Source organism: Leptinotarsa decemlineata, unplaced genomic scaffold (genome assembly GCF_025532065.1).
Source record: "Leptinotarsa decemlineata unplaced genomic scaffold, Ldec_3_MD MMD2_tig00026328_RagTag_RagTag, whole genome shotgun sequence".
In the NCBI taxonomy this organism is placed as follows: Eukaryota; Metazoa; Arthropoda; class Insecta; order Coleoptera; family Chrysomelidae; genus Leptinotarsa; species Leptinotarsa decemlineata.
The window spans coordinates 10,570,917-10,596,222 of NW_027412688.1; the positions used below are offsets into that span (position 1 = coordinate 10,570,917).

General features: G+C 32.4%; 1 protein-coding gene across 2 annotated transcripts; it reads left to right on the top strand.

Annotated features, from left to right (window-relative positions):
* The first annotated feature begins 133 nt into the window (after positions 1 to 133).
* On the top strand, positions 134 to 23,338 carry clu (clustered mitochondria protein homolog). Of its 2 annotated transcripts, none has more exons than XM_074182368.1 (18): positions 134 to 436; positions 3,594 to 3,650; positions 8,402 to 8,541; positions 8,599 to 8,914; positions 8,971 to 9,238; positions 9,293 to 9,522; positions 9,576 to 9,907; positions 11,317 to 11,529; positions 11,579 to 11,753; positions 11,968 to 12,330; positions 12,389 to 12,594; positions 12,657 to 12,863; positions 12,923 to 13,021; positions 20,543 to 21,160; positions 21,900 to 22,025; positions 22,147 to 22,362; positions 22,419 to 22,627; positions 22,686 to 23,338. In XM_074182368.1, the coding sequence occupies exons 1-18, from the start codon at positions 325 to 327 to the stop codon at positions 22,786 to 22,788; spliced, it is 3,990 nt and encodes a 1,329-aa protein (XP_074038469.1). In that variant the 5' UTR covers positions 134 to 324; the 3' UTR covers positions 22,789 to 23,338. The 2 variants fall into 2 exon arrangements, with proteins under 2 accessions (XP_074038469.1, XP_074038470.1); XM_074182369.1 differs by having other exon boundaries at positions 135 to 436; positions 12,392 to 12,594.
* Positions 23,339 to 25,306: the final 1,968 nt, after the last annotated feature.

Genomic DNA, 25,306 nt, shown 5'->3' on the forward strand with positions numbered 1-25,306 from the left:
AATCAGTGGAATCATTGAATTTGAAAACTCCACTTGTGTCTCTGCACATTTGATGGTCCAAGAAATAGGTAGCTGTCTCCAGACGCTATCACTAAAACTCATTATTTTGAATTTTGACATTCCGCGGACCGCTCTACTTCGATGATGAAATGTAATGTTATCAGTTGTTAGAGGGGGTTAATTTAGAAGCACGTGTCTTGGGGAATGTCGAAATTTTGTTGAAGATAAGTGTCTTTAATTTTTTTTCATAGTGATCATCAGAACTTGCCTATTGATTGATTTTTGTGGTGGAAAAGTGGTTCATCTAACGTTTATCATTCAGTCATGGCTCTTGGCGCATCAGTAACTGCGACAGAAAATGAATCAAAATCAAATAATTTGGGATCGGACAGTGAAAGGGTGAATGAAACCAATAAAGAACCAAGCATTACAGCAGGTAGGTGCAGAAGCCTCAATTTGTTCTTCACAACCGATATATTTTTCATTACGTAACTCCGTCGTAACAGCGATTTTTAATTAAACAAACATGCGTCCATTATGGCCCGGAAAATTTCGAAAATGTACAAATATTCATAGAACATATAATTAATTTCACACTCGGTGATTTCTGCATTTAATGTATTTGAGGAATGTGTTGTTTATGAAATACATTAGGTATACCTTCGACAGGTATTGACGGAAATTATGGACTTCGCCTTCTTAAAAAAATTGACCATAATTTACAGGGAGCGGACAACTGGGAACACGATGTTTTTGATCATTTATATAAACTGAACAGAGTGTTAAGAAAATCCTTTAATTTAGTATAATACCAGACAACAGTTGCAAGAATTTGTGTATATAATGAAATATCTGTTTCAAGAATACGTTCATAGGAAAGTTATTACTTGGGTAAATATTAAGAATCCATCCCTGATTTTTTTTTAGAATATTTAACCATGGTCATGTAAAAATACAAAATGAACATTGTTTAAATTAGTTTACTCTGAAGTTATCAAAAACTCACATTTTCCTAAACACAGGAATTCACAAAGAAGTTGTTAAAATTAAGTTATTTTACTTAACTAGAAACTAGAATGAATATTCACAAAACTTATCAGAATCAGATGATTTGAATCTTATTGATAATGTTATAGATTCTAGAACATAGATTTTATCTCTACATTTATATTTTCTAGAATCTAGAAAATATAAATGTGAAGATGAAATAAAGTATTAGAAAGAACAACTATGAAATGTATTAATTAAGACAGTTATAATTAAAAAGATAATATAAATAAAATACTTATAACTAACAATATTTGCGAAAATACTCTTGTAAACTGTAATTTTCACTAATTTACTTCTATTTATCTTACTTTTAATGGTGAGTAAACAGAAATGTTCAGGTGGTTTTTCAGCTACCAAATTTGTCAAAAGTATGATTCTGTATCCAACTCCCTCAAACAATTAAATTTCTCGATTTCTTGTAAAGAATAGGTAAACTACACTCTTTCGGTAAGGTGTTTGTTCATATTCATATTACAATGTTATAACAATAACAGTTTTTTGTTATTGTTTTGTTTTTGTTTTTTCTTTTCAGGGATAAGTGGAAGATCATTTTCCATGATGATAAAACTTATATTGTTTTTTTTTATTTATGAAACAAGACGATATTATTATTATTATTATAGTTGAAAACAATGTGAATTGGGCTGCACACTAAATCAGTTTGTTTTCTGAGAGTTTACTCTACCTTATTCTTGAAATTAACAATGAGTTTAGGGTCATGTTGCTTCTCCTTTGAATCAAATATTTGGGTTACTATCTCAGGCTTACATGGTGAAAAAGAAAATAATTTGATTGCTCAAGTGAGCAAAAAATTGTGAATATATTTAGAATAAATTTACTAGTTCAGACTTCCATTGTTTGAAATGATTCGAAATGTATGACAGAACAAGTAAAATTATAATGAGTAGCTGAAATATCCATTATATATGAGCAATAGGAATCACACGTGTTAGGAATCACACGTTAAAAGGTAAGACCTCGTTAGTCCTTAGCTCGCACAAGTTTCTTAACTTCTGAGAGTAGTTGTTCGTATGGGGGCGACAGTTGATTAACGGAAAAACAGAACAGAATATAATGGTGTTATTTTTAGAAGCTATTGTGCGTTGATAAATTAGTCACTGAGAGATCTACGGGGTATCCCAAACCTCTGAGAAAATTCGAAATCTCTGTTATCTTGACAGTTGCAGGAAAAGTTACTATGATGAATTTTAGGCACCACAGACCACAGAGTAAAAGTAAATAAAATAAACAAGAAATAAAAATAAGCAAAAAATTCAAAAATTAAAAATATGAGACTAGAAAATTAAAAATGAAATAAAAAAATTAAAAGATTTCAAACCAAGTTTCTTGACGATGTTTTGATTGTTATGATCTACAATCGTCTTTGGGTGATGAAGACGATTGTGGATACTAACAATTGAAACATCTTGAAGTAACTTGGTTTGAAATCTTTTTTTAATGTTTTGCTTATTTTTATTTTTTTATTCTTATTTATTTTTACTCTGGGGTCATTTTCATATTTTATCTTGATTATTTTATTTTATTTATTTTATTGTATTTTAATTTCACGTTTTATTGCTTATATATAATTGATATTTCAGCTATTCATTCTATTAATTTAATGAAACATTGTCAATTACTTTCAAACAAAAATTTAGAATAACCTCATACTTGAAAAATGTTTCAAACAAATATTTTTTCTTTTACAATGTGTGCCTGAGGTAACCACTCAAATATTCAATTCAAACAAAAAAGAACTAGATAATGAAGGGCGCTAAAATGAACCTAAAATTATAGAAAATTCAAAATTTCTGAGAAAGGAAAGCAGAATCCACTGATTAAAAAAAGACACATGGAAAATCAGTGATAGGGGGAATAGGAATCTAAAAGGGGTAATGCAGTCATTAGCGTATATGCAAAATATCAGTTGCATAAGTTGATTTTGATTTTCTGTCCATTTTTTTGTAAATTTCGTCACTGTTGCACACAAAACTTCTTGATTTTGACTGTTTTATTCCTGACATATATTATTTAAATGTGTGTTTTTCTGCAAAATCCTAATTTGATCACATGCGTCGTAAAAATTGTTTTTCACCCCGAACAAGGTAACTCCATGAAATATCTCTTTTTGAAAAAGTAATTTTTGTTTAAAAGTAATACACATTAGTATTAAAAAATACATTTATTGAAAAAAAAATCACTTTTTCTAGAAAAACTAGATGAACTTTTCTTGAACTCGAACTTAATTTTTTTCTTCGCTTAATGAAGACCCCATGGATGACACATTGTACTTTTTTGTATTGATAAAACAAAGGCAGCTGTTGAAAATTTGTTGTTCTGATATCATTTTGGTGTCTCATCAAGGCTCAGTACTATCATTAGTTGCTTTTTTTCACTTCAGAATCATCGCAAGACCTTGTTTAGAACAAAAAAAAATTAGTTTTTATTGTAAAGTTATGAATTCAAACCTGACAAGGCAGAACCCATTTTCAGTATTCCCTTTACCACTCTTACTTTACTTCTTCAATATTTATATTTTCTAGATCACAATAATGTGAAAGAGAAGGCCCCTCTACAAAATGGAAATACTGAGACACATGGTAAGAATCAATTTTTGAATTATTCCTTTTTGAACACTAAGATTATAAATAATAATCCAGCTTTTAAATATCAGTTATATAGAAATGAATAAAGTACCTTGTGATATATTTTTAAAAAATAGTCAAACCTCTGTTGATTCACATACTTTATTCTTAATTATATAATAATCCAGTCATTTAAGCTTAAATTAGGTAAGAATTTCGGAATTCGAGATACCCAGCTGTAAGTCTGTAAATACTTGTATATTGACACCCTAAAAGTTGTCTCAAAACCTACATATGGTAGGGTGTAAGCAACTATTAAATTTCAAGGTCAAAGGTCACAAAAATCGGTTTTTTGCGCTTTTTTGGAAATATCTCATTTCCTATGGGTTTTTTGCTATTTGTATTTATTATCAATATTGTAGAATACAAAATTCTCTACAAATTTTGTTTTAAAAAAATTTTTATACGGTGAACCGTTTTCGAGATAGAGGGCGGAGAGCGCGCGGTCACAGCATCACTTCAGGTCAACCGGTGCCTCCGGTCGAAAACGCGCCATATATAGTTGATGAACTATCGATAAATCAATGATTATAAATATTTGTCAATTTTTATTAACTATTATATTATATTTTATCATTTTCTTCATGCATTAAATCTATATCTAATAAAGTTTAAACGCTCCGAAAAAGTAATGCCGCTTTCCAGTGTTAACAAATCTGTAAAAATAAATGATTGTAAAGTTCCAAAGAATTACTGTCAGCAAACAATTTGAAAGTAATCTTGAAGAATATCTTCAATATGAATTGAGTCCGTATCCAACAGCTCTATTTGATAATGATGGCATGAGAAAAACAACAAAATCGTCATTGTATGACACATGAGCCCAATTGATTTTGTTCTCAATGAAAATAATGTGACGTGCATTATTGATGGCGGATTTCTTCTTCATCATGTTGTATGAAACAGAGAAGATACTTTTTCTATTATTTTTGATAAATACGTGAAATATTTACAAAGGCATTACAGTTCTAAAATAATTGTTGTATTTGACGGATATTCAGACTACAGTAAGAACGTAAAAGCTATGGAGCAGCAGAGAAGACCTGCTGCACTTTCAAAAACGTATGAAGTTTGTTTCGATGAAACAATGGTTGTACCAGTTACTCAAGAAAAATTCTTATCAAATCGAAATAACAAAGATAAGTTCATTAATATGTTAATTGAAAAATTACAAGCTGCAAATATTACTACTAAACAAGCCAGAGATGATGCGGATGTTCTTATTGTTGAAACTGCAATTGAAGAGTCAAAGTCTAAAAAAACTGCAGTTATAATAGGACAAGATTTTGATTTACTTGTCATTTTAATTGGGTGTACACTGTCTTACGAACAAGAAATTTTCTTTAAAAAAGTTGGGAAAGGTAATGTAAAAACGGAGATATACTCGACTAAAAGTTTTGATAATTATCCTCATTCTAAAAAACATATTTTATTTCTGCACGCATTAAGTGGCTGTGACACAACTTCTGCGCTTTTTAAAAAGGGAAAAAAATCATTTTTAAAAGTTTTTGAGAAACCGACAAATTTGGATGAACTAGCTGCAGCATTTGAGGAAGAAAATTGTTCGGCCCAGAGATTATTAGAGAGTGGAACTCAAACCTTATTGGCAGTCTATAATGCTCCGAAATCTGTGAAAAGTCTCGATCATCTTCGTTATATGCATTACGTCAAGTCTACAAAACTTAATAAACCTGTGCAGCTTTCAAATATTCCACCAACAAGTGCAGCTGCTCATCAACATTTCAACCGTGTATATTATCAAGTTCAAACTTGGTTAGGACATGATTTGGAACCCCAGGTATGGGGTTGGGCAATGCGAAACGATTTTCTTGAGCCTATCATGACAATTTCACCACCTGCTCCAGAAGATTTGCTAAATACAATTTTCTGCAACTGCAAGAGTGGTTGTGGTTTGCGATGCGGATGCAGGAAAGCGGGCTTGCAGTGCTCTTTAGCTTGCGGCCAATGTAATGGGCAAGCTTGTCTCAATGCTCTACCATATCAGAGCGACATTAACGAAGATGGAACCTTTGACCCCGAAATCATGGAAGAACTTGAGACAAATGTCGTTGAAGACGATAATGAAGACCAGTTTGAAATTTACCAGCAGCCAGAAGACGACGATGAAGAGGAAGAAGATGATTAAAATTATAAATTGTAGTTTTTGTACCCTTTATTCCATTTCTTTACTTTCAATAAAAATAAATGTATTCAATGATATTTTTTAATAAAAAGATTAATTCATAATTTATTTGTTTTTTTTTTCATCATGTAAGAAGTTATAAATATTAATTAGGTTAAAATTCAAATATAATTCCTATATTTTCATTAACAATTCTGCAATTACATGGGCAGGTAAGTGTTGTTAAATAAATTAATACTGAATAAAAAGTGGATAAGTTAGGAAAAAAATGATAAAATATAATATAATAGTTAATAAAAATTGACAAATATTTATAATCATTGATTTATCGATAGTTCATCAACTATATATGGCGCGTTTTCGACTGGAGGCACCGGTTGACCTGAAGTGATGCTGTGACCGCGTGCTCTCCGCCCTCTATCTCGAAAACGGTTCACCGTATAAAAATTTTTTTTAAACAAAATTTGTAGAGAATTTTGTATTCTACAATATTGATAATAAATACAAATAGCAAAAAACCCATAGGAAATGAAATATTTCCAAAAAAAGCGCAAAAATCCGATTTTTGTGACCTTTGACCTTGAAATTTAATAGTTGCTTACACCCTACCATATGTAGGTTTTGAGATAACTTTTAGGGTGTCAATATACAAGTATTTACAGACTTACAGCTGGGTATCTCGAATTCCGAGGTGAACTTACTATAATGACTGGACTATAAACATTTTTTCAGATTTATTTTTTCAAACGGGAAAACTTTCTTTTAATCTTAGCACACTAATGTTAGTTGCAAGTTTCGCTCTCATACCATTATGTTTTCAACAATAAAAGTTAATTTTCTGTGAATATATAGAATTGAACCCATATAAATCATATCCATACAAAAATAACAAAAAATTGAAATTTCTTCAGCTGCACCTGATCATATCGAACCAAAAATGTTTAATAATTCACCAATTGAAATAAGATCTTTTAAAAAACATTGGAAGCATTTTTAATTGAAAACTGTTTTTATAACTTCATGGACTTTTATGGTGTTCTTTGATAGTGTTTACAGATATTTTTTACCTGAAGTTATTTTTTAATCTTCTAGCTGCTGCCTTTTTTTATTGTGTGATTTAGTTTTTAGATTGTATATATTGTATTATTTTATAATGTTAAGCTTTTTCATCATGAGATTCAGTTTTTATATTGATGTTTCTTTTTTCATACTACATACCACTGATTGATTGATTGATAATATGTTTATTGTTGAAGAATAAATTCTTGTTACAAACACAATGTCATAAATAAATATCAATATAAACATGAAGTATAAGTGTATAAAATATAAATGATTAAAATAAAATATAAACTATATATACATACATATGCAGAGGTTACTTGACAAGAACTAGGACAACAAATAAAAATATATGTTTCGCACACAGTTCAATCGCAGTTTCATCACATTCTAAATTACAGGGCATCGTTAAAATATTCTTGTAGGTCATAATAGGCTTTATCACTTAATAGTTTTGTACATTTCTTTCTAAATATGATGAAAGGAGTCTCTTTGATTTCATTGGGAAGTTTATTGTATATCCTGATTCCATTATATATCAACGAGTTTTGAACCAAACATGTTTTTGGAATTGGTAAACTCAGTTCATTTGACCGCCTTGTGTGGTATGTGGCTGTAGCTGTAGATTCATAGTTCTTCCTATTTTTATGTATAATTGACACGATTTCCAATATAAATATTGAAATAACTGTAAGGATTCTATGTTCTCGAAAAAAGGGTTTACATGAATCCCACCATTTCGCTTTACATAAGTACCTGATAGCCCTTTTCTGCAAGACAAAAACCGACTGCATAAGTTGTTTGCTGCAAACACCCCAAAAGGGTATACCATACCTTAGATGAGAGTCTATTAAGGCATAATACACTACTTTCGCTGCAGCAAACCCCAGTTCCTTTGAGATGTTTCTCAGTGCGAAACATCCTCATGCCAATTTTTTGTTGATGTGTGCAATATGCTGAGAGAATTTTAAATTTTCATCTAAGTAAATTCCCAAAAATTTCAAAGTGGAATTATTTTTTATTGTGTTATTGTCTAGGGGGATATTAGGTATATTACACTTGAATGCTAATATATTTGTTTTGCTAGTATTCAATGATAGACGATTCAATTTGAGTCAAACCAATTCTTCACTTTTTTTATGTTTTGGCACATTTTGTTATGCAGTCTGTTTTTGTCCTTGTCATGCCACACTAATGTGATGTCGTCAGCAAATAAGGTAAAGCTTCCTGTAATCGATACGTTGGTCAAATCATTAATGTATAACAGAAACAGTATAGGACCTAACACAGAGCCTTGAGGTACTCCACAGTTTATCTCTCCCACGTCCGAGTTAGATGACGTTCTTACAAATTGTTTTCTGTCAGAAAGGTATGAAATAATCCAAATATGACTGTTGTACCTAAAACTACCAAACTGACGATTCCTATACATTAGGAAAATAAAAAAAAATGAAATTGAAAATTCGATTTTCAACTTGTTGTATTTAAATTTGTATCACAGAAAAACCTGCTAAAGATGAAGAGGAAAAAGAAAAGGATGATTGCGAAGAAGGTAAAGGCAAAGATGAAGTAGTTTTCATACAAGATGTTGGATTTTCTGTTAAAATTATGAGCCCCGGTGCTGAAGCATTTGATATTCAAGTAAATATACTGCAATTTAATTTTTTTGTGAAACCAAGTAAAACAAAATAATTGTAGGTATCAAGTATGGAGTTAGTGCAGGAAATCCACCAATTGCTAATGGATCGTGAAGACACTTGTCATAGAACTTGTTTTTCCCTCCAGCTTGACGGAAACAGTTTGGACAATTTTGCGGAACTCAAGAATATAGAAGGATTGAAAGAAGGTTCGGTGATCAAAGTAGTGGAAGAACCCTACACGATGCGCGAAGCGCGTATACATGTTAGGCATATAAGAGACTTACTTAAATCATTGGACCCAGCTGATGCCTACAATGGAGTTGAGTGTAATTCTTTGAGTTTCTTGAATGCTGTTACTCAGGGTGACATTTTAGGTAGGTGTAGGTGTGGCTTCATGTTTATTTTCATTAATAACAAATTTTTATCTTAGAAAAGAAGAAGATGAGACCTGAGAGTGTGGACTGTACGCCACCGGATTATGTTATGCCAGACAGCAAAGAAAGGCCGCTGACAGCTTTACAGCCACAATTCAAAGATCAAAAGACACCTCAGTGTGTGAAAGTTTTAACCACATCTGCATGGAACCCACCTCCTGGTCACCGCAAAATTCATGGAGACCTGATGTATTTATATGTCGTAACATTAGAGGACAAGCACTATCACATATCGGCATGTTCTCGCGGTTTTTATATCAATCAGTAAGTATTTGGTACTTTTTTTGAAATCCGTTCTCACACTCTACTTCATCGAAGGTCGGGGGCTGAAGATTTCAACCCGAAGCCAGCATCACCTAGTCACTTATGCCATTCATTGATAGAACTCTTAAACCAAATTTCACCTCAGTTCAAACGTAACTTTGCTATGTTACAAAAGAAAAGAAGTCAACGTCATCCATTTGAAAGAGTTGCAACTCCATACCAGTTATACGCGTGGACGGCTCCCACTATGGAGCATACTCTAGACGCCATTCGAGCTGAAGACAGTAAGCCTCAAAATAAGTTTGATTCAGGAATGTTTTCTACATATATTTTTCAGCATTCTCATCGAAACTAGGGTATGAAGAACATATTCCAGGACAAACGAGGGATTGGAATGAAGAACTGCAAACCACTAGAGAACTACCAAGGAAAACGTTACCTGAAAGACTTTTACGTGAACGTGCCATTTTTAAAGTACATAGTGATTTTGTTGCTGCGGCTACCAGAGGCGCCATGGCCGTAATTGATGGCAATGTAATGGCCATTAACCCTGGGGAAGAAGCGAAAATGCAGATGTTCATTTGGAATAATATTTTCTTCTCGTTAGGATTTGATGTTCGCGATCATTATAAAGAGCTTGGAGGAGATGCTGCTGCATTTGTAGCACCGGTGAGTTTGGAAAGGTTTTTTTTATTACTAAATAAATATAGCACCAAACAAAATATTCATCGACCAAGTTGCATACACTTTTGTAACATTATGTAAAAATAAACTAATAAAAAACTATAAATGTATGCTAGTTCTCACAATTTGTTACTAATAAGGCCTTCACAGAACACGACCAAAGTTGTTTGAGAATATTTATTCCTTTAATTATTTTGAATTGATATTCAAAATAGAGTATAATTTATTACACTCATGAAATATAACAATCTGGAATACTTGATTGTGAAAATAAAATGATGAATGAAAGACTTGAAACTTAAATTAAGTCAAATAATTCTCCCAAAGTGATGATGAATTATACTTTGAGAATTATCTGATTGACAAAGTAAAAAAATATATGAATTAAAAATAAATTATAAAACCTATGTTAATAGTATAATAATACAATTTAGAAATCAAAAATATGTATAAAATATACAACATACCTTAAACAATATATATAGACACAAACATAAATGTATGTGAATATAATAATAAAGAATTCCAAAATAAAAGTTGAAACATAAATTATGAAAGTTATAAAATATTGAAAATATAAAATAAAATTACTAAAATTTAAAAACTGATCACATAACAGAGCTTAGTATTTATTAAATTCAACATTACACTAAATCCAAATCGATAAGTCAACTTAAAACTCAACTTAGAACTTGTCGCAGTAAAATTCATTTGTTTGTTGATGAAATCTAATGAACAAAAAGTTGTATTGCAAATTGGTTTATATCAGATTATAAAAAAATATGAAACAGTACTGAAACTTTCTCTGCCTTTTTTATATCATTCGAAATAAAGGCTGTTGAGCCAAAAAACGAAATTTGACAATTCTAGTTTTTGGCGAATATTTCAAAAAGAACCATTGAAAAGAAATTATTCTACTTCTCCAAAGTAGAAAACTTTAGTCCAATTTAACCTATCTATTCATCTATCGAGCCATAATTTTAATTTTGGTACAGAAGAGTATTGAAAATGAACCAAGGCAGTTCGGATTGCCGATTTGTTCGAATTTTCAAACACAACCTAGAAATGCCGCTTAGACTCATAATTAAGCATATAGTATTGAAAATACAGTACAGAAATTATGAACACTAGTTTTTTGTATTTATATATTATCTACATTCCTGTAATTGGTCTTTTGAAGAAATATGTATGTAGGGTACAACCAATTATAAAAATGTTGTTTTCGCGCTAGTTGTCTAAATATGTACTCAGGAGGCGTTCAGATTTTCGATGCTATACTGTAGTTGATATATTTTACCTTTGACAACTACATTCGTAACTCGTATCAATAAACCATAATTTTGCTGTAACCCACAGGTTACAGCAAAATTATGCATTTTGTTTGTTTTTTTCAGAGAAATGATTTACAAGGTGTAAGGGTATACAGCGCAGTAGATTTGCCAGGACTATACACTCTTGGTACAGTTGTTATAGATTATAGAGGATATAGAGTTACAGCTCAGTCTATTATTCCTGGTATTTTGGAAAGAGAACAAGAACAGTCAGTTGTTTATGGATCAGTGGATTTTGGAAAAACAGTATTATCTCACCCTAAATATCTGGATTTGGTAAGTTTTGGAATAAAAGGATTCAATTTGATTAACACTATCATTTTAGTTGAATAGGGCTGGGCAGCAATTGAAAATTTTACCACATCACGTCATTAATGACAAAGGGGAGTCTGTAGAGTTATGTTCGAGTGTAGAATGCAAGGGCATAATAGGAAATGACGGCCGTTACTATATTTTGGATTTACTTAGAACATTTCCTCCGGATGTAAATTTTTTGAAATGTAAGTTGAAGAATTTGGATTTGGTGAGCTATTTATATATGAAAAATATTTTTTGGGACAATATCCTTTCTGTTCACATAACTCACTGAAAATCTAACATATCTTGAGAACACCAGCTCAAACGTTTGTGAAACGTTGATTTTATAAAAAAATAACAGAAGGAATGTTTTTTCGAAAAAATAATGTTTCATATTCTATAAACTTGTTTTTTCAGTGGAAGGAGAGGAATTGAGCACGGAAGTAAGGTTCTTAGGATTTCCAATTGATCACAAACACAAGCTCTGCTGCCTCAGGCAAGAACTGATAGATAGTTTTGTCGATTCTCGTTACATGATGTTCATCAAATATGCAGCTTATCACTTGCAACAGTTGAATTTACGAAAGACAGAGGAAAAAAGTAAGGCAATCGACAATAAAATAGCCGTTGAGGAAAATAAGGAGGAAGAAAATGGCAAAAAGGTTGAAAATGGTAAGGACAAAGAGACCGAGAAAGAAGATGAAGCTGAAAAACGTCAGCTCGAAGAGGCTGAAGCTAAGAAAATCGTTGAGAGTATTACTGATGGAAGCAAATTGGAACGTGAGTTATATGGTTCTTCAGCATATCATTTTGGTTTTCTTATATACACTTTTTATAGTAGAAGAGAGTACGAAAAATATAGTCAAAACTGCTTCGATGGCTGTCGGATCTTTGAAAGATACAGAATTTGATATCAGATTCAATCCTGACATTTATTCGCCCGGTATTAAACATTGTGAAACTTCCGATCCTCCAATTTCAAAACAAAGACAGCTCGTTAAAGATGCAGCGGAATTTTTGTTGACAGTACAAATTCCAACATTTGTAAGAGAGCACATACTTGAAATTTTATAAAATTCTAGGATTGATTTTTTTTCAAATTTCAGATTCGGGACTGTTTAGATCATTCTTCGGCCCCAATGGATGGCCTCACTCTCTCAGAAGCCATGCATAGCAGAGGCATCAATATTAGATATCTGGGAAAAGTAACAAACTTGTTGGCTAAAGTTAAACAATTGGAATACCTTTATAGTATTGCAGTTTCAGAGTTATTGTTGCGTTCAGCCAAACATATTTTCACCATTTATTTGCAGGTAGGTACCTACCACCTAGATTAACAATTATAACTTATTTCATAACTTATTTTTTGTAGGGTTGCGAAATGATGAATTTATCAGTGGCAATTGCCCACTTTTTGAACTGCTTCTTATTTTCTGGAACCATTACAAATCCTTTACAGGGGCAAGACGAGGTATTGTGAAATTAATTTAGAGTAGTTTTGAATGTGGTGAACATTTTTTTGAATGTGGTTGACGATGCTTTTTGGTAAATGCTACAGGTTCGGACTTCCGTCGTCCTAAAAGTGTTTACAGATTTTAAATTTATGAGAAGGAAAGTTAGATAGATTGATAGAAATAAATTCAAAAATATAAGAACACTAATTTATAGAGAAAACAAATTATTTATTTTAACCTAGAATGGACTAACAAATGGTTTAAATGTCAATCATATACAGAAAATAGAAATGAAAAATAAAGAGAATGATAATAATGCAAAAAATTATTTCATAAATAATTGAATAACAGATGGGTTTCATTTATCTATTTATTTGCATTTTTCCATAATATCTCCTGATCCTTATTTCTATTGTTTGTATATTATCAACATTAAACAGCAGAATCTGCATCAGGGCCAGCAACACTTATCCGGTAACTATCCGCTGGCCTGAATACCATCAGGCCGAATACCAGATTACTAGCTCCTATCCGGCTGAATACCGGATTTAAAAAATATTTTTAGGTAATACAAGAAATACAATAAGTAATCACATCATATTTCTAAAGCTTAGAAAATAAATTAGTAATCATACTGCACTAAGGACAAATTATGGTGAATGAAAATTAATTTTTCTGCATTAAGAGGTAGATAGCAAACGGTTTGGCATGTCTTCGTAAATAAAGCCAGCTTCAGAAAAAAGTCCTTCGCTGTACATACTGCGTCAAGGTGCTGAAAGATAGATGCACTGCAATCAACACAATATTGCGCTGTACCAAATGGCAACGTTCCGCCAATTATTCGGCTACCGAATATCCGGTTATCCAACTGCAATTGTGACCAAATATCCGGTATCCGGCTGAATTGCTATTCGTTTCATCTCCAATGTATATGGCTGATTTATAGTTAGGTTGCTGTGATCATTAAGGTGGGAATATTGCACCTTGATCATCCATTAACCTTAATACTTGCTAAAATACAACTATCTGATATAGGTTAACGCCTAGAAATGTACATAGATAACTTGGGAGCCTCATATCGATAATGTGTGTAACAACTAAGTCAAGCGATATTTAATGTGCGTCAGATCACAGCACGTAGATGGTTTCATAGTTGTATATCATTCATGATCTTACTCGCATATGGCTTCGAGACTGTCATTGTCAAGCATCTCTATAGATGAGTTTATCCTGAAATATCACAGTTCCAACATGGCTTCATGAAAAAAAGATCCACTGTTGGTAATCAATGTTACCCAATTTATAGCTGAAAACTTGCGATAGTCGTGCTCAAGTGGACATTATATACACCGACTTTGATAATAATAATGATATAATGATAATTTTATTAACCATTTTCGGTACATAATGTACATATGGTAAGTCAATAATTGTAATATATATACATATTAAGAATAAAAATAATAGTTAATCTTACTTGAATAACAAATTAAAGAATAAAGATGAAATATAAATATAAAAAAATAAAACACGCCACCTAATATATAAATGTTACAACTTGAAAACAAATACATATATTACATTGGGAATTATTCCCAAGAATTATCACTCCAAATAGTCTTTCAAACTATAAAAACATTTTTTTATTAAGAATAGTTTCGAATTATTCTTAAAGATTTTATATGATTTTGACTCCTTGATGGAATCAGGTAATTTATTGTAAAGTGAGATAGCATTGTATATTGGAGAATTTTTAAATTGATTTGATTTGTGTGAGGGTATCCTCAACATACCACCATGACGTGTATGATAATTATGAGTAGAAGCATTCGTTTCAAAAGATTTATTCACAACGTATACAGATTACAAATAATAATTACAAATTAATAATAATACAAAATTAATAATAATATATAAAAATTTCTTATCCCCTTTCATATATTGGGACCTTTCACCTAAGCGCAAATGCGCTTGTGTTGTGATAGGTATCCCTTTTTTTAAAAGGAGATTTTTATTCTGTCAGACATTTTATATACATTTGATATTTCTGGAGAATGGAGCTTTCAAGTATATGTGTTCAATATAATTTTTCAATAATAAGTTGATTGTAGCGTAGAAATGATTTTATAGCAATTTTGTATTTCTTTATGTCTATAATATTCCTGGACTCGGGTGGTAGTAAATTGAAAAGTTTTGGGCCAAAGTAATATACAGATTTCTGTGAATGACTTTTTTTGAATAAAGGTAGATGGATAGACCTTTTTATAACAGATCTGGTCTCTTTTTCAATAGTTGAACTTTGGTAATTTACTTTGTTATGAAATATCCATATTAAACAAGAGTAAGAGTAGAGACTTCTGATGTTGAATAAGTTGATTTCTTCATACAGCTTTTTTGTGGAAAATAAACGGTCCTTCTTACAAATAATTTTCAGTAATGTGTTTTGCATTATTTGTAAACCTCCTAATTTTTTTTCAAACGTTCCTCCCCATGCTGTAATGCAATACTTAAGAACAGACTCTGCCAGTGCATAATATAAGGTAAGCATGTTCTTACGGGTTAGGATATCTCTCAGGGAGTAAAATTTGTTAATAAGTTGCCTTAATCTCTTGATCATATACTGCGTATGTTCATCCTATCGTAAATGCTGGTCAATTATGACTCCTAAATATTTAAGTTTAATCGATTTTTCGATCGTAGGACATTGGCAGATATTTTGAGCGCAATTTATTTTATGTATCTTCAAAAACTTTTCATTTGGTTGGTCGCTTTTTGTTAAAGTGATTGTCATAAATTTTGTTTTTCCAACGTTTAGGCTAAGAAGATTATAATCGAGCCATGCTTTCATCTTTTTCGTTTGATTTTCCGCTTTTCTGTAGACTCCTTGCCATGAGTCCCCTGAGAAGATAATGACCGTATCGTCAGCGTAGGATATAATATGTCCCTGAAAGTTTTTAATTTTACTAATACTATTTATGTATACCAAGAATAGAATAGGTCCTAATATAGTACCCTGTGGTACACCGGCGGTAATTGTTGAGAAATCAGTAAGTTCTTCGTTTATCTTTACTCTTTGTGTTCTCTCTGATAGATAGTCTCGAAGTAAATCAAGTGTCAAACCCCGAACTCCATACCTATATAGCTTATGCAAGAGAATTTCGTGGGAAACGGTGTCAAAGGCTTTGGCAAGGTCAAGAAAAATGGCTATGCATCTGTCCGATCTGTCCAGTGCCTCCACGCCGTTCCTCACGAAGGAACGGCGTGGAGGCAATGATTATTTCATAAATAAGATTATTTCTTACATAAGTCACACATTTGAATATATATATATATATATATATATATATATATATATATATATATATATATATATATGATGTGTTGTTCTTCCGGGTGTTCATCCGTTGGGTACTATTCGATAGTCGACGTTTCGCCATCATCTCAGATGGCATTATCAAGACGAGTTACTGCTTCGCTTCGAGAGGTGTAACCTCTCGTTCACGGATGGTAGAATATGATGTGTTGTTCTTCCGGGTGTTCATCCGTTGGGTACTATTCGATAGTCGACGTTTCGCCATCATCTCAGATGGCATTATCAAGACGAGTTACTGCTTCGCTTCGAGAGGTGTAACCTCTCGTTACACCTCTCGAAGCGAAGCAGTAACTCGTCTTGATAATGCCATCTGAGATGATGGCGAAACGTCGACTATCGAATAGTACCCAACGGATGAACACCCGGAAGAACAACACATCATATTCTACCATCCGTGAAAACCTACATTGTATATATATATATATATATATATATATATATATATATATATATATATATATATATATATATATATATATATATATATATATATATATATATATATATATATATATATATATATATATATATATATGCATGGATGGAACTGATAATATATTTTCCCTCACAAGAATAGGTTTGCAGCTATCACGATAATCCATACAAAAAATCAGTCTTATAACGCGCTTTTGGGCAACAAATATTCTGTTAAAATCTCTACCACATCCCCATGACATTATATTTGAGGAAATATGCGGACACGCCATTGCAAAATATATACTTGAGAGATTTTTTCATCTACAAGCAATTTCATTTGCTTAATCGCAAACCCCATCAATATGTAGATCCCAATTTAAAGATTCATCTAACATGGTTCTTAGAAATTTAACATCATGTGACATCGCTATTCCATCAGTAATATCAACTCCATCTGGAATGTTGTTTTTTCTGTTATAAAATGTCATCGAAACAGATTTGGAGGTATTTAATATCAAGTGATTGCATTCACACCATGACGTAAATCTATCGATAACCTCTTTGACTCTTGTTAATTCATCTTTCAGTGTAGACCCAGTGATTGTCATTGCAAACTTAATTATGTGGCAACATGTTCTGAGAGATCATTAACAAATACCACAAAAAATAAAGGTCCCAGTACTGATCCCTGAGGAACTCCTAATGTCACATCATATTCCTTGGGACACAATATTGTTATATTTGACTGTCAAAAGCCGACCACTCATATAGGATTTTATCCAAGTCAGTATTTTATGTTGAAACCCAAGCCTCTCTAACTTTATATATAGAAAATCTGATGAAACAGTGTCAAATGCCATTGACAAATCAAAAAAAATACTAATTACAAAACTATTGGCATCAACTTGGGAGTATATGTTATTGAGATAGTCATAGGCAGCGGTTTCTATGGAACGATCTTTCCTTAATCTATGTTGATTATTACATAGCATATTATTTGACTCTAAATAATTCACTATTCTAGTAGCCACCACTTTTTCATACAATTTCGAAAGAGAACAAAATAATGAAATTTGTCAGTAGTTATTCAAGTCATTTCAATTTCCTTTTTAAAAAGAGGAATGACTAAGGCTTTCTTGAACTCTTCTGGAAAGTAGCCTAGCATGTAGGATTGATTCATAAGATAAATGAGAGGAGATACACTAAGGTCAAATATTTCTCGACTGGTATTGACGACTGGTATTGACATATCATCTGATCTTCTCGAATTTTAATTTTTCATTAATCTCAATGCAGCATGAATTTCAGCTTCAGTAATCGGTCCATTCTCAAATGAGAGTACAATATTAACATTTGTACTGGTTGTACAAGGTAATGTTAGATTTTGACCTAAGTGTGTGGAAATAGCCGTTTTAGCAGAATTTGAAAAATGATGGGCAAATAGGTCTGCTACAGCAGAAGGGTGTTTACCCACAACCGATTTATGATGGAGAGTGATAACATTATCAGCATAACACTTTCTTTTTCTTCCCAAGTCATTGTTCACTATATTCCACGTTGCTTTAGTTTTGTTACTGGCATTGTCAATTTTAGTGGAAAAGTAACTAATCTTTTTTTGCTTAACGTTATTCTTGTGTTGTTTCAGCCTATATTTGTATACATCTATATTACTAGGGTCAACTTCTTGATCAGTTGTAATTAAATGGAACATATCTCTTAGATATTTTCCTTCCTGGGCAACATCGTCAGAAATCCCGTTATTATTAATGCCCTTGTTTTTCTTTTGAGACATGAGACATCAAAACACCAAGATAGGGATTCTAAGGAAAAATAGAATCCATCATGAATAGTCATATCATATAACGTTGGAAACCATATTGTAATACTAAGTCTAGTTTTCAATTCATTAATGCTGCTAGTATTGACACGTCTTTTTACTATAACTGATTTAAAAGAACTTTTTTTTTCATTGTTATGTACCTTTTGTTTTTTAACAGTTAATATGTCGGATAGATGATCTGCAATGTTTGGTTGTACCAATACACAGTTACAAATTTCTTTACAGAAATTGGTTACCATATAATCAATACTAGTGCTGGTAGTGTGACCGTTAATGTTGGTGAATATTCTTGTGGAGCCTAACATATTGAATTTCAATTCAAATGAGTTGAATAGATCCTTCAATAATTTGGTATTAGTATCGTTCACCAGATAATCTATATTGAAGTCCCCACACAACATTATATTTTCAGTTTTATTCTCAGCAATTTTTGATAGCAAAAAATATATTCAAATCTCCACTTGGAGGTCTATAAATGATGATAACTATAACTTTAAGCTATTTACTTCACAATAAATTCCGTATATTTCGATTTGACACTCTGAAGAATTTTTTTTCAATGTAAGCATTTCCTTATATTTAATACCTTTTTTTACAAGGATACATATACTGCCCCGAATATGATTTTGTCTGCAATAAATTGTTGCCATTTCAAAATTATTAAAATATGCATCTCTATAATAGTTTTCAGTTATCCAGTGCTCCGATAAACAAATGATTTCAATGTCATTATTATGAACAAATAATTCAACAGAGTTGAATGGTCAAAAAAGAACAAATTGTTATTCAACGTTCAAAAGTGTAATACTATAACCTCCTGAAAAAAAGTCAGTATAACATACAGCTACGAGATGGACGGTATAAAACTCAACAGAATTCGAGAAATAACAGACCTTGGGGTTACTTTTGATTATGAATTATCATTTAGATCTTATATACCGAATGTAACAAACAAGGCCTCAAATATGTATGGGTTTGTAGTTCGCAACTCTAGAAAATTCAACAATATTACCTTCATCAAACATTTGTATATCACTCTTATTAGAAGCATTTTGGAATATGCTTTCATTATCTGGTGTCCTCAATATAACTCGTCACAAGCTCAACGGTATAGCATAGAAAGAGTTCAAAACAAATTTCCGAGATATCTTCACTTCAGAGTAGTACTAGAAAAGTATATGCATACTTAATAACCTGTTTATGAAACCAGAACACCTCACACATTATATATTGAATTGGCAAGAACAAATTATCATTAAAATCCCCATTAAATGTTATGTGCAATGCCTATTACTAGTTTTAGAAATAGGTTGTATGAAATTTTATAACTCTTGTTGATTATTTTTTTAATAACTTTTTTTGTCATTTTGTTGTAGTACAAATCTATTTGTGATATTTACCTTTCCTACTCTGTAACTAGGCCATGGTCTGTAGAGTTTGTAAGTAAAATAAATGAATAAATTTATTACTTTGGGTTTTCTCTGCTAGAGCGAAACATGTTTTTACTCTTCACAAAAGATGGATCAGTGGCGTATTTAATATTGCCCTCCCCCAGAGGTAGTTGTAGGACTGTTTTCCTACAAATAATATTAACTTTGTCAATATTAGCACATAGTATGTGCCTGCTACCAATTTACGTGTTTCCAATGCCTGTGCATTTGTCAAAGTCTCAATTTTGTCAGCTCACCTGAAATATCACTTATCAAATGAAGTAATAGGCTTTTTTAAGAAGCTGGATTTATTTGCCACTAAACACCCTTGCCAATTGCAGTGAAGAGTCTCAAATATATTCACTCACTTTGAACATACCGGCATTTTTTTTTCTCCTCTTCTCATAATTTCAAATCTGTCAACATTTTTTCTCACAATGGGAATCCGAATCTTTTTACATGGTATTTTTTTTTTCAGTTTCAGAGTAAAAATAATAAAAAAAGAAATAAAAAACGAGGAAGGGTGAATCCCCTTTCAGTCAATGACAATAACGAATGGGCAAGTTTGACACCAAAGTCTTTATGGAACCAACTGAAAACAGAATTGAAATCGTATTTCGATTACGATTTACAATCTAACGATATAGAATCCACGATTGACACATACTTCTTGCAAAAAGTATCACTCTTGCGGTCGTTCTGTTTGAAAACTGGAATACAAATACTGTTGAGAGACTATAACTTCGAATCCAGAAATAAACCTATCTTCTATGAAGAAGACATTCTCAATATATTCCCGCTTGTCAAACACATCAATCCCAGAGCCACGGACGCTTACAACTTCTACACCACGGGTCAGAGCAAGATACAGCAAGGCTATTTGAAAGATGGTTATGAGTTGATTAGCGAAGCGTTAAATTTACTCAATAACGTTTATGGAGCAATGCATCCTGAAATCGCGCAATGTTTGAGGATGATTGCCAGATTGAATTACATAATGGGCGAACACGGGGAAGCTATGGCCTACCAACAGAAAGCGGTTTTGATGTCTGAAAGAGTTCACGGAATCGATCATCCCTATACTATTACCAAATACGTGAGTATGAAATATTTTTTATCAATTTATTCTCATAATTATCAAACAGTTACTCGCAAATCGGTAACTCTCAACTTTCATTAGTTTTAATAATTTTTGATATTGATAAAAATGAAAGTTGAAGAGAACAAAAGTCTTAAAACGGGTGCCTTTGGCGAAACAGATGAATAGATAACATGATATAACTTGCCTAATAAATATATTCTGATTTTTTTTTACTTTTTCATGTTTACATCATTGTTCAAGATGAAATGTCTGATTTTGATTTGCTGTTATGCATTTCCTCGGTCGATAATTATGAATGAAATGGTTTTGAGTGAATTTCAAACTGTTGTAATTCTTATCTACTACTCTGTTCAAAAAATGATGTGAATTTTCATTTTTCCCAAAAAATATTTATCAATTTTTCCAAGCAGTTTTGTTACACACTTCTGGTATGTTGTTGAGCTCTTGTCCTTGGGTTAGTGGTGATTGTGGGATCTGCATATGTTGTGTATTTCTTTTACCTACTTGAGGGCTCTTTTCACAAACTTGCGTTTTGAGAATAGCTACAAAAACTATTTTTGATCTAAAATGTGATACCATTTGTACCACCAAAATTCCACATTGATACCAGAATATACAAAAAAGTTATAAGGGCGAGCCTGAATCGGTTTACATCGTTATAATAAATTTAATTTTTCAAGATAATTTGTAAATTGTATCAAACACATAATTTCAATTCTGCCAACATTTTTAGGCCCACCTTGCACTATACTGTTTCGCAAATAGCCAAGTAAGCACTGCCCTGAAATTGCTGTATAGAGCAAGATATTTAGCCGTTATTGTCTGTGGTGAAAATCATCCAGAAGTTGCCTTGCTTGACGTAAGTATATTCAACATTTCAATTCTTTTTCAGTTTACTCATTCCTTTGCTTGTCCTGTGTTAATTCTGTGTATGTTAATGGAGAAGTAGAAAGCTGAAAAAATATATTATGATTTTTTAGAGCAATATTAGTTTGATTCTTCATGCAGTGGGAGAATACGACTTGTCATTGCGCTTCCTCGAAAAAGCTCTAGCTCTTAATATCAAGTACTATGGAGCCAAATCTCTCAAAGTTGCTGTTAGCTATCATCTTGTAGCGAGGACGCAGAGTTGTATGGGTAATTTCAGGTCCGCCTTGAACCACGAAAAAGAAGCCTACGCCATATACAAGCAGCAGGTAAGTTGTCAATATTCATTTATGTTCCCAGGGTTGATTTTTACTGTAACCTATAGCTTGGGGAAAATCACGAAAAAACCAAAGAATCTTCAGAATGTTTGAAGCATCTGACACAGCAGGCAGTGGTTCTTCAGAAGAAGATGAATGAAATATATACTGGTAAAAACGGTGCATCACTGCCACCCATTCAAATTCAGCCACCTTCAATGGGATCTGTTTTGGACATGCTAAATGTTATAAACGGAATATTATTTGTTCAGATAAGGTAAACAAAAAACTGGGTTTTCGAAACTTGATTTTCTAATATTGAATAATTTTTTCAGTCAAGAAGATATAGAGAATTTCAAGGCTGAAATTGAAAAACGTCAGAATGAAGAATCTGAAGAACAGGAGCATAAATCTCTTCCTGAAGTTACTAATTTATAGCTCATTTCACAAGTAGAGGATAATCATACAATTTTTGAATAGTAGAAAATTTGTTAGACTTCAGTTTATTTGTAAAATATCACAGCAACGTGCATTTTTGAAACTAGTCATATTGACACCAATATTGTTTGAATGCTGATCAAACATTTCATTTTGGTTGTTGTTGGCCAGCATTTACTGTGTCAACACAAAAACAAATACTGTATGAATAGTATTGAAAAAAAATATTGAGTTTTTTTATTATAGAGACAATTGATTACATATTCAGTTCCTAAAATTGGAGTTTTCAGTATTTGTGAAACTGTGCTACTACTTTAAAAAAGAGTTGTCAAATATTCAGGAGAATCATGTTCACATGGTTGGGAACCATCCAACTGAGATGAAATGATTCACTTTTCCTTTGCAATATACTACCTACTGATATACCAAATTGTGCATGTTGCTGTAGGAAAATATATTTTATATTGTTTTTTTTAAATATATTTCAAGTTTTTTATTATAACTACAGTTTTTTGTAATCGAAAATTTTGTTATTAAATGAAGTTGGTTACATCTTGCTTTTTCTTAATTCATAATATTCTGGATTTTCTATAATTTTCAAGTATTAGGTTGTTTTAAAAGTTTTATCCGTTTTTATGAATCAACTCCAAACTGTAATATCTCGGTGAATATTCAATTTAACTAAAATAAGGGCCACTTGAAAACGTGCACTTTTGCCAACGTAACACGAGTCAACTAATTCGTTGACTAACTCCGTCAGCATGAAAATTGGGTGCTCGGTATTCGATGAAGTCAACGAAGGCCGTTTTTGTCTGGGCATGATTGGCGAAGGTTCTACAGGTGACAAAAGTTATCGAAGTGCTTGAAAAGATGGTAGTTGGTTTTGCGCGTGAACTAAGGAGTATGGTGGGTAAGGCAGAACTTGAACGCTCAATTCGTTTAACTTTCGGACGGTGAACAGGCCTTGCCGTGGAGCAGAATTGGGTCTCTCCTGTTTAACAGTGCTGGCTGCAGCTAACGCTGGTACATTTCGTTGATTTGTGATGGTTTGGCCCGGTTGCAGAAAGTTATACTGAATCATTAGTGTCCGACCGAAAGTTCGGTTTCGGTTTAGTTTCGGTGCCAAACCTGCCGAAACTACGATCGAAACCGAAACTGCATTCGGGAGTTCCCGCGCTATGATCGGTCATGTTCGGTGCATTGAATTTCATACAAGTGTCGAAGACATTTTGCCGCTTCCACGTGCCTTATCATGTCGTGACTATTGTGATATTAGATAACAACTCAAATAAGTAATTTTGTTTAATATTTTTGAAACCCCATCAATAATATTCAAAAGAAGAATTTACACCTACTCAAATGAACACCTCAACTTTTTTAAGTATTTTTAAGGTGCAATTAATATTTCTTCTTGAATAAGGGTTTTTTATGTTGATTATCAATAAGTAAAATTGTCGAAGAGTGCATAACGTTGTGATTTAAAGATAAAAAAATGAAGACTGACTGATTATAATAACGTTTTCTTCATTTGTCCCTCAAAACATAATCCTTGTAAGGAAGTTTCGGTTTCGGCCGAAACTGAAACCGTTGCCGAAATTCGGTTTCGGTCGCAAAAACCAGTTTCGGTCGGACACTGAATCACACCAGCCGCTGACACCATACATTAACAATGATATTTTTTTGGGTTTTTTGATAGGTTAGTCTCCACCAGGGTCCTCAAATCCTCGTTTTGGATTACTGAAGGTCGACCACTTCGGGGCTCATCTTCGAGACTATAATCTCCGGATTGAAATTTCGCAAACCAACGTCAAACAGTGCTTTCATTAACACTATCATTGCCTGGTTAATTATTTTAGTCTGTTTCGGCACCGCTTTGGTTCATTTTGAATTCGTAGAGAAAAATTGGCCAAAAATCGCTCAACGATATCATAAAAGAGGCAAAAAAAATAAAATTTGATAGAGTACAAAAATCTCCATCGATCAATATAAACCACAAGAAACATCTGCGTGACTAACCTCTGTGAGGTATTTTGCATAAATGTCTGTCTGATAATATCCAGCGTGGTATTAGCCGGGGAAAGTAGTTGTTTTCCGGCAATAAAGGCTTGTCGTGCACTTGTTATATTACCATCCTGCCATACTTTTTTGACCGTATGTCCTTGGTTAACCCATGTCTCGTCAATGAAGTACAATTTTTTTTTGAGCTTCCGAAATTCGTCAATTTTTCTTAGATAGTTTCTTCTCCATGCTATTATTTCTTGACGTTCACTGAGAATGCTTTTCCTGTCAACTTTTCCGTACGTAAATTTCATTTCGTGTACAAGTTTCCTAAATGTTTCTTTACCCATTTTTGGGACCAATTCATGATCGCTAAGTGCCTCCAGAACTGTTTGTAGTGTGGGCAGCTCATTTCTGAAAAAGAAACTGTGAATAGTTCTGCGTATACTGGTTTTGGCTTCTTCATCAACTGTGATTTTTTTTCGTCCGCTACTAGTTTTTGGCGTTTGTACGTCCCCAT